Here is a 10,251-nt window from a genome sequence, read left to right as displayed (position 1 = left end):
TTTTAAGGGTTGTTAAGGTGTTATTATAAATTGTTCTGCTGTTTTAAGGGTTTGTTCTGAAGTTTTACTGGTCTGTTCTGCTGTTTTTAAGGATTTTTTTGCTTTTTTATTAATAGTTCTGCTGTTTTAATGTCCTTTCAGGCGTTCTTAAGGTTTTGCTATTTTTAGGTTCTGTTCTGCTTTTTGGGATGTTTTCAAGGTTCTTTCAGCTATTTTTCAGGATTCTTGTGCTGTTTCAAGGATTGTTCTGCAATTTTAAGGATCATTCTGCTAATTTTAAGTATTGTTCTGTTATTTTTAAGGATTATTCTGTTACTTTTAAGCATTTTTCTGCAGTTTTAAGGGTTTGTTCCGCCTAGTTTCAGCTTCTTCAGCAGCTTTCAGTCAAATCATTCAGCAAAAAAGCATTCACACTGCATTTTCGCAGGAAATGCAATTTCTCTAGTTATTGTTGTTGTTGTTGTTGTTGCTCTTGTTCTTCTTATACTTTTCAGTATTTCTATCTATCTATCTATCTATCTATCTATCTATCTATCTATCTATCTATCTATCTATCTATCTATCTATCTATCTATCTATCTATCTATCTATCTATAGTTGGATTTCTTTTATTGTTTCTAACTGAAATAACATTTTTGTTGGTGTTCAAAATCTACAGAAAAACAGAGCTTGCAGTGATTAAATCCAACCACTAAGAGAAGAATAGATATGATGTTGCAAATAAAAATGCGTTGCATACCCTTTTCATTATTTTATTATCAGGTGAGGTGACATATATGAACATATAATCTGTTCAACATGCCCACTTCAGCTGAACCGTTGGTAATGACTACTTTCACAACAAGTTTTGGTCCCAAACAGCGACACCCTCCCAGTTCAAGCCATCAGTCTGCTTCGAGAATAAAACAGACCAGAACCAGAACTCCTGCAAACTTCTTGACTTTATTTTTGTTTTCATAATGGACAAAAACAGCTGGTTTAAGGAATTTAAAACAGTATGAACTTTGCATTCCTGAGCCTGTTGGAACATTGTTTTTGGGTAAACTGATTAACATTTGAGAATTTATTTAAAGTTGATAGTGGGTTTAAATTTCTTGAGTTGTCTGAACATTTACATCGTACATATGTTTCTTTCTTTTTCTCCCCCAGCCAATATTCGTTTTTTGAAATAATTTGGCTTTTGAACAACTTTGTAAAGTGCCAACATATTTGCATGTCATAAAATATTTAACTGCATGAGGATGTGCAAACACTCTGCAGGAAAAAACAACCTTCACTTAGAGAAATGACATTTTCTGCAAAAATGCATTGTGAATGCTGAGTGCTGAATGAATGAAAGAGTTCCAAATAAGCTGAAACTGAGTTACAACAAGCAAAAGAGAAGCTAAAAAGAGCCAAAACACAAGCTACAATGTAAAAGGAGCAGATTAGCAGCAAAAAAGCAGCAGCTAAAAGCATCTAAGTAATAACTAAAAGTAGCAAAATGCTTCCTAAAAGCTAAAAGTAAAAGCTAATACTAGAAAAAAGGCTAGATGAATGTAGCATGAGGCTAGCTAAAAGTAGCAGAACAGAAGCTAAAAGCTTAGAGGAGCATAAGAAGACAAAAACAGAGCAAGTTTGCTTGAGCAGATTTTAACGAGAAAAATGTTTTTGAAGAAACTGAAGAGATCTCAGTGTATTTCTAGGTGATTTCTTTTGTCAATAAAGTTAAATATTTTGAAAAATACAAAAGTTACAAAAGCCAAAAGTAAAAGCAACCATCTCCTGGATGAGCTGAACGTTTTAATACACGATTGGATAAATCTGCACAAATACAGAAGTAGTTGGATAAGAAAAAAACGTGGAAGAATAAACAGGAAAATGACTGTGTGAATGGTGCTGAACCCTGAGGGCTCCTGTACCACGTACAGAATGTGATGAATCTTAATCCTCCAAGGACCAGAACGTTATGAAACCTCTGATCTGATTGATTTACATGTTGTCACATTTATTTATGGTTCGGTTGTCAAAGACTTAGAAGGAAATAACTTAGGGACTATAGTTGTTCTGAAGGTTGTGTAGTGTTGCTTCCTGCTAAATGTGTCTCAGTACTTCAACCTTTCCATGTTTTTACGTCTTTTGGTTGTCTGTCCTGCATATTTTAGGACGAGAATTTTATTTGAGAACTGTTTTTGCTTTAGGGTTAGAGATTAAAAGTCACCAGTCACTGCAAAAAAAGACCTAAATCTTGATTCACGTTTCACTGTGCGCTCAGTGCTCCACAGGGCCGTCCAAAGTCGTCAGCTCCCACTCAAACCAGCAGACACTGTTTCATACGAAAGGTAGTGGTTTTTATTTGTACTTTTTTCCTTTGTTACAGGGGAGACAGAGACAGTCACAACAACAGGAGAGAAACTGTGGCGAGCAGGGAGAGAAAGAGACAGAAACAAAGATGTTTTACCATCTTTCACCATCTCTTTCTCAGTTTACAAAATCAAAAACTTTCAACCGTCAGGCTTTCCTCTTTTTGCTGCAGCTTTTCCTATCTGCGTATGAGAGAGAGAGTCAAAAACTGGTTTAAAAGAGAGGAGCAGGCAGCTATTTTAGTGGTACTCCCACCCTTTTACTGCCCTCACACACAGATTAAAGCCATTAAACACTCTGGGAAAGGTTGAGACTAACAGACTGCTTCGGTCAGACTGCTCGCTTGTTTCAAGCGAGTGGCTGTGCATGCACCAAAGCACCCAAGAGACGTCTTGACCAACCGCTGTAGACACTGGACTGCGTGTGAGCTTTGCGTAGGTATGATGCATGCACTGTCGGCCTCAACACAGAAGAGCAGAATGAGTGATGGGGAGGAGGAAAGGAGGAGGAAAAAGAGGCAGGGACAGAGATAGAGAGAGCGTTTCAGTGTCACAAGATTACTTTTATTGAAAATAATCCCATGTTTCCCTGTTGGTGCTCACACACAATCAACCCCCCACAGCCCTCAGGTCCTCTCACACGGCATCTCAGCTAAGGAGAAGTCTTTTCATTTCGAGATGGCAAGCGGAAACATCAGACCTGGGCGTGAGTGTGTGCAAGCTGGTCGTGGTGCTGGTGGAAAATGGAGTGAGTAGATAGTGGCAAAAAAAAAAAAAAAAAGAAAGATAAAAGACAGGTTTGAACGGAGGTGGAGATCTCGGGAGAGGGGGATTTATTCCTCCTTGTCCTCTCCGTGTGTGATGACGTAGCAGATGTTCTTGTAGTCCACGTTGCCAGCCACATCAGGGGGGAAGGCAGCCCACAGGTTCTTCATCTGTCGGAGGGATCACAGAGAGATCTTACAACCCAGAACAAGTGAGAGTCCACACTGAATATGGCTGAAACTGATCAGCTCACCTCCTCAGCGCTGAACCTGTCGCACTGGGTGGTCAGGAGCTCCTCAAGGCTGGAGAATAAAAATACAATAATTAAACCAGAGGTACGTTTCAAACAATTTAGTGCTGCAACATCTTTTGAAGAAGGGTTCTGTGGAAAGCTTATGAAGAAATAATATCTTACTTGTTGCAGATAGCTTTTTTAACAACCTCAGTTTGAAGAAATATAGTTTGATTCTGATTGAACAGCTAGCTCAAACCACTGACATAAATAAAGATGGACAAAGTGACTTTCTGTTGTCCAAAACTGAAAAACTCAAACTCAAAGCTTGTACTGGAGCCAGCCACTAGGGGGAGCTCATCCTTTGTGGGTTCAACTTCTGGCTTCCAGTCCTGTCTTTATTTATAGTATATTTAGGTTCGAACAGGGCAAGATTACATCGCAGTTAATGTGAATGCTATTTCATAAACCTTATAGAAACTGAAGGTGGTGTAAACGTTTTGGACTTGTTTTAAGATGACAGCCATCCACTTTGGTTTTGATCCTGCTCTGACTACCCATTAGCTTGTCAATCTGGTCAAAACTAAATTTTGTTTCTCTAAACTGAGTTGATTGAAAGAGCTATCTACAACAAGTAAGTTACTGTTTGTTTATCATCTGTCCACAAAACTCTAAAAGATGTGAACTGTCACTTTAAGGTGAAAGCTCTTACAATTCCTTCTTAATGGTGCCAGTGCCCTCGGGGTCCAGGACCTTGAAAGCGCTCACTATGACGTCCTCGGGATCAGCGCCTAACAGTAGAAGAAAATCAAAGATGGCGGCAAATAATGGTGAACTATTTTATAAAAATGTCAACTTTATTAAAAGCAAGGACCGAGCAAAAGAGGAGCGAGCACCAAACGCGTCAACCCACCCTTGAGCTTCTCGCCGAACATGGTCAGGAAGACAGTGAAGTTGATGGGGCCGCTTGCCTCCTTCACCATGGCTTCCAGCTCCTCATTCTTCACATTCAGCTGACCCATGCTGGCCAGCACGTCCCTGAGGTCGTCCTTGCTAATGATGCCATCTCTGTTCTGGTCGATGATTGTGAAAGCCTAACAGAGGAAAGAAAAAAAAAAAGAAAAATCAAATGATGAGTCAAAATTTCTAAAAACTGTAATAAACGGCATGGCATTCAACAGCCTTTGTTTGGTCAAACTAAAATTCAGTTCGACAGAACTATAAAACAATCACGTTTCTCACAAGTCCTTGTCAGAAGACTTGTTAATCGTGATTCTAAGTGGGAACGTAAACGTGTAAATGTGGAGCTGTTATCCACTTCTCTTGTCACATAGCTCGGCGTTTCACCCGCTGAAACCAAAGATGGCACTGCAAACTTTTTGGGACTTGGCAGCTGGTCAGCCACTTGTCTCTCTAAGGTGTTAAAATGGTTTTGGAATGTGAGACAAGCCCCTTGCGACATTTAAGGAGAAGGTATTGATTACAGCTGTCATCCTTTTTTGCCTCGTGACTGAATCTTCTGACCATGTCACCAATGTTCTTTCACCTTTCGAGCCCTCCAAGGAGACGCCTCGGGCTGCTGTCGGCTTTATGTTCTCCTCTGCCTTTACCTGAAACCTAGAAACGTGCTTCCACTGAGAACAATTTATTGTTAAATTCACAGCGACTTACTGGCAACAATTATCCAGTAGCAGCTGTGTTTTATAATACAGTAAACCAACTACATTTAAAGTGATAACAGTGGTTTCTAACATGCTGTAAAATAAAACGCAATATTATAATAAGGCTGAAGCCGTAAAATAAGTCTGTCAATCCTCTAATCCCTGACTGCAGACTCATCTTTAGATCTTAGGACCTTGAAGGTTTTCTTTCCCCTTTTAAGCTGCTCTTTCCTGCTTCGATTAATTTGACTTTCCACCAGCTGTTGGGCTACATTCCAGTGGAGTCACACAGCGAGCGTCTCTAAGGAGAATTACTGAGCTAACACAGCCTAGAAGTATCGCCTGTCGCTGGAAACGCTCAGATTTACTGTCCTGCCACGCTGATGGGGACATTCCTGCGCCTGCTGATCAGATCTATATGATTCAGGCGTCCTCTCACATTACGGCAGAGGTCAGATTATACGCGGGGCCATCATTTTACTACTTCTTGAAACTCCTGAAGAGAGGAAGAAGAAGAAGAAGACGTTACCTCCTTGTACTCCTGGATCTGGCTCTGCTCGAACATGGAGAACACGTTGGAGGATCCACCCTCACCCTGCTGCTGCCTCCTCTTGGCCTTCTTGGGTGCCTGTGAAATAAAAACAACAATAATGTCAATAAAAGTATGATTACAGAACATAATCCACGCAGATTCTGGCTAATTTTACTTTTAAAAAAAGCATAAAAAATCATCAAAAAAAACCCTAAATGATTCAAAGACTACATTGTTTGTCTGCTGAATGATGCTTTAGGAAGAAAAAACTGTTTTTATCTTTTAAAAAAAAAGGCTTTCTTAATCTACCGTTTAAAATCAGATCAAACAGATTTCCATATTTTATCATGATTAAGGTTTTTTTGTGTGGGTCCAAATCCAGCATGGGTAGGCACAGGTTACGAGACCCGGACAGTTTCCCTTCATGGGATGTTGGTAATCCACATGCATCGTGCTCTTCTCATCAGGCTTTTCAGGGACGAAAAGATCCCGGTCTTCTGAGGAAAGTGGCCACACTCACCATCTCTCAGGTTTGCGGGGTCGTTGGTGGTCAAGAAGAGAAGCCTACGCCAAGCCGATGTGACTGACATGTATGTATTGGCCCCTTGGGGTCTTATATATTAGCTCAAGAGGGGGCTAACTTTAGCCACACCATCAGGTTTGGCAGGAAAGCAGAGCCGAGGTAGAGTAAGAAAAACAGGGAGGAGTGTGAGGAGGTGGCCGAGCGGATCGGCTTACTGACGCTCCAAAATAGGCTGCGAAGTCTTGGAATGAGGTGAATTCAATGCCAACAGACAGGCTCGACTTTGGTGTCATCTGTGGACTAATAAGGCCAAACAGATGCACGGGACTCACTCGGGGACAACTAAATTTTACCTCCCTTTTGTTTGTCTTTGCTGCGGCTGACATTCATCGTGGTCAGACCCAGAAGGGACAGCCTAACGGCAGCCAACCTTGAGCTCCGCTTTCTATTCATCCGTGCTCCCGAGCTGCTCATTGGCCGGCATCTGTTTGGTGTGAACATATCCCAAAATCATCAGCTCTATAAATGATGGGTCTGCTGCGAGGTCGGTGCCCACCGCCACATCAGTGGATGTTATTAGGTGTATAAACACCAGTGAAACCTGAAAACAGTTGGCGGCTGGACATTGGTCGGGTTCCAGCGATGACACTAATCAGCTAGGCCTTGACTGACGGGGCATATAGGAAAAAAACAAACACCTCCTTACTACTGTCACAGTTAATAGGAGCCGCTGTGTAACCAGAAGTAATAAAACTGAACTGTCCAGTAACTAACATAAACAGGACAAATAAACTTGACTGTACGCAACTTCTGAACTTTTACTGCTTTTTCCTGTCTTTTGTTTGTTTTGTGGTACTTCTTTATTTCTTTAATGGGAAACAACTTCAACATTGTGCAAAAATCTTAAGTCATCCTTCCTTTTTTTTTATTTCACCTCCAACGAGTCAGACTTTCTCGTCACTTTTTAAAGTAGTTTCAATGAACAGTTTTTCTTCAGTTTTTCGTTGAACTTCTCGACTGTTTTCATAAGAAAGCCTTTTTAACTCTGACCTATGGATCAGTCAGGCACAAAAACAAGCTTCTAAAGAGAAGAGCCGGTGTTGGATCTACACATGACTTAGCAAAAATGACTATTTTAAGTGAAAACTTTTTAAACTAGGGTCATCTCCTGATCAGAAGGAACGGAGTTGTAGCCGTTTTGGTCGAACCTTGAAGGCGATGTGAGACGTGTTGACGCTTGGAGCGTGCGTTCAGGTGGACTCTCAGCTACTACCACATGAGACTTTAGCTCAGCGTCTGTGGCCATTAGGTTGTGTCTGTTGGCTAAAGTCAACCAGCTGTGGCGGCCATCTTGAATTGAAGTGATAGATGTAGACCCAATGACTAAAATTGAATTAAAATCAAGAAACTAGAGTTGCCCAGCACTTTTCTCATGGTGGAAGCACTAATTTTGGTTCTGGAGGTTCCCAGCTTTAGAAAAGGAGGACAGTGACCCCCCCCACCACCCACCCACCCAACACCATATATGAGCCCCATAGGCTGCCATCAATCAGGACACCATACAGCTGAGGCATGTATTGGGGATACGATGTCTCTGCTCTCCTGCGGGGCGAGTACTTCACCCCTCAAAACAGCAGTGGAAAATGGGAGAGCGATGGCTGTTTTCTGTTTCATGTTTTACTGGTTTTGACGTAGTTCACTGAGCTTCAGAAGCTGGGCCGAAAGTGGAACAAAGATAAGAATTGCAGAGGGAGAACGACCAAACGCCATAAAAGCAGGACAGCTGTACCGACTGAAATAGCTCAGCCACCACCCCTCCACCAACAATTCTCTTTCTCAGCCGTTTTCACCCCCGACTAAAATTCAACAGACTTTGCTCTTCTTCGCCTGCTTTGCCCCCCGAACAACAGCCGGAGAACACAAAGTCCCAAATATTTTTTGATCGATAACTTATATTTTACGAAACATCTCTGCATTTGCTGCAAAAAAAAAACTATAATCAGATGCTGAAGCAGCATTCAATGATCGATGGGATCCTGTTTACTTCCTCTGTAACCAGATAAGCCTTGCTAGTGGGGATGCTGATTCAGAATTCACACGCTTTTAAATTTTTATTTACTTTTTATTTTGTTTTTCAGTACGTTTTTTCAGCACTTCTGCACACTTCATGCTATTTTAGCCTTTCATAGATGGATGCTGATTTCGGGTTTTTGAAACTTTTATACTTTCCAAAAGTTTTTTTTTATTCATAAATATTTCCCTCATAGAAATACATCATCTCTTTAATTCCTTCAAAATATTCTCTTTGAAATCTGCTTTTGTCTTCTTATATTACTTTTAGTTTTTAGCTACTTTAGGCTTCCAGCTAACATTTGGCTACTTTTAGCTAGTCTTTTGGCACTTTTATCTCACCGTTTGGTACATTTAGCCACTTTAAACTAGCATTTTGCTACTTTTTGCTTTAACAGCTTGAGCAGTCGTTCAGCTTTTCAGCTTTCAGTTTCTCTAGTTTAATATGTGTCAAATTTATGACTTTTAATCAAATCAGTCTGAACAGTCAGGATGAATGAAGCAGTTTAAGGCAACGTTTCAGCTGTAAAAGCTTACAAAATGCCATAGATCACTTCAGAGAGCAAATCAGATCATTTATTGACCCATCTACGACATAAAAAGTAAAAACAAGACAACAAACACATGAAATGTCTTTCAAATAGTCTTTCCAGTTCATAGCCTTGGAGCAATGCGATATACGTTCATACGATGACATAAAACCAGTAAATTTTGTTATTTATCCAAAATCGATCAAGTTTTCTTCCTGAACCAATCCACCACCATGTCTTTTCTTTGACCAGACAGCAATCAAATCTTTTACTTCCTGTCCAAAATCTTCGTGCAGTTTAACGAAATCATCCTCGGAGCCGAAACTGAGAGGGGACCACTCGGACGCGGGCAGAGCCGGGGTGCCGGCGAGCGCCGTGTTTGTGGGTCTTTTGGGCCACAGTTTGGGGGATTTCTTGGCGGTCGGTCTGTTGGGAGCTTGAAGCTCTTGGTTGGAGCTCAGAGGAGCTCCGGCTCCTAAAAGCTGAGCTGGATGTGAGGCCTGCATGCTCAGAGAGCTCGCCTCGAAGTTCGGCATCACGAAGGGTTTGACAGGTTTACTGGAAAATTCACTTAATGCATCTGAAAAAAAAAATGAAAATAAGACAAAGATTAGGAACAGCAGAAACAACAGGTTTATTATTACAACACTTCACAAACCTAGCCATTAACTGTTAGCCTAAATCATGTTTGTTAGCAAAATATCTCATGAACCACTGGATAGAGTTCAAAGAATCTCTCAGTAAGTAATCATTGTATGTACGTCTACAACTCATTAACTTCTGGAGCCAGTGGAATTCCAGGCGGCCGCCACAACTAAACAACATTAGCCAGAACAGAAATGGCTGTAACTCAGTCGGTTTTACAGATATTAAGCTAAAATCTGAAGCCGAAGCAGCTGAGACTCATCCCCAAAACGTACTGCCAGCATGGCATCTAACAGGATGACGTGACATCACACATAATGTTGTTTTAAAAGGTTTGACGTGAACAGCTACAGCTCTGTGATGATCCTGTGACCGCAGCAGGCAGCATGCGCTCCTTGAGTATGACCGAATAACTCCGACCTTCATAAAGTGACAGAGCGTCTGTACCACGATGTGTCAGACCAAGTGGCTGTAAACGGTGATGCAACGCCTCCGCAGAACAAAGGCCGCCCTGTGGCCGCCTCCCGCCTCCTGCCTCTCACCTCTGTACTTCTTCTCCATGTCCAGCACCAGCAGGGCCAGGTAGCCGTGGCTGGCCGACAGCAGGGCTTTGATCCAGCTCTCCTGACTCGCCTGGTCCTCTGCGGCGAACTTGTAGGTCCTCAGGCCCGGCTCGCTCCACACCAGGGAGAAGGCGAACTGCTCCTCGGACTCGCACAGCTGGACGGTGCAGCCCTCCAGGACGATCAGTCCCACCACGTCCCTGTCCGCCGGCCGGTCCTTGTAGAACAGGAGGTTCCCCTTCAGCACGAACCAGCGCCGCTGATAGGAAGTCTTTATCTCACCCTGTGTGAGACATTGTGCGGTTTACCGAACGGCGTTTTCTCATGTGCTCGGCTTCTTGCACAACTGCTGTGAGGGAACACGCGGCTCGCTGGGAGGGGGGAGGGG

The 10,251-nt window shown here is 42.2% G+C and overlaps 2 protein-coding genes across 4 annotated transcripts in view; both read right to left on the bottom strand.

The window, feature by feature from the left end:
* Positions 1-2,308: 2,308 nt before the first annotated feature.
* mylpfb (myosin light chain, phosphorylatable, fast skeletal muscle b) lies at positions 2,309-6,208 on the bottom strand. The gene is made up of 6 exons (XM_017438111.3): positions 6,053-6,208; positions 5,530-5,628; positions 4,253-4,433; positions 4,052-4,130; positions 3,361-3,409; positions 2,309-3,277 (listed from the first exon to the last, which is right to left on the bottom strand). The coding sequence occupies exons 1-6, from the start codon at positions 6,053-6,055 to the stop codon at positions 3,176-3,178; spliced, it is 513 nt and encodes a 170-aa protein (XP_017293600.1). The 5' UTR covers positions 6,056-6,208; the 3' UTR covers positions 2,309-3,175.
* Positions 6,209-8,679: 2,471 nt separating this feature from the next.
* LOC108247554 (sesquipedalian-1-like) overlaps positions 8,680-10,251 on the bottom strand; it is a 3,165-nt gene continuing 1,593 nt past the window's right edge. For all 3 annotated transcript variants that reach the window (XM_017435790.3, XM_017435799.2, XM_025010152.2), the window contains exons 3-4: positions 9,843-10,146; positions 8,680-9,235 (exon numbers count right to left, since the gene is read on the bottom strand). In XM_017435790.3, coding sequence (XP_017291279.1) covers positions 8,844-9,235; positions 9,843-10,146 — 696 coding nt within the window. In that variant the 3' untranslated portion in view covers positions 8,680-8,843. The remainder of the gene's footprint in view (positions 9,236-9,842; positions 10,147-10,251) is intronic.

This window comes from Kryptolebias marmoratus, linkage group LG17 (assembly GCF_001649575.2).
Source record: "Kryptolebias marmoratus isolate JLee-2015 linkage group LG17, ASM164957v2, whole genome shotgun sequence".
Lineage (NCBI taxonomy): Eukaryota > Metazoa > Chordata > Actinopteri > Cyprinodontiformes > Rivulidae > Kryptolebias > Kryptolebias marmoratus.
The sequence above is the reverse complement of the archived record's forward strand: the minus strand, read 5'-3'. Positions and strand labels throughout refer to the sequence as shown.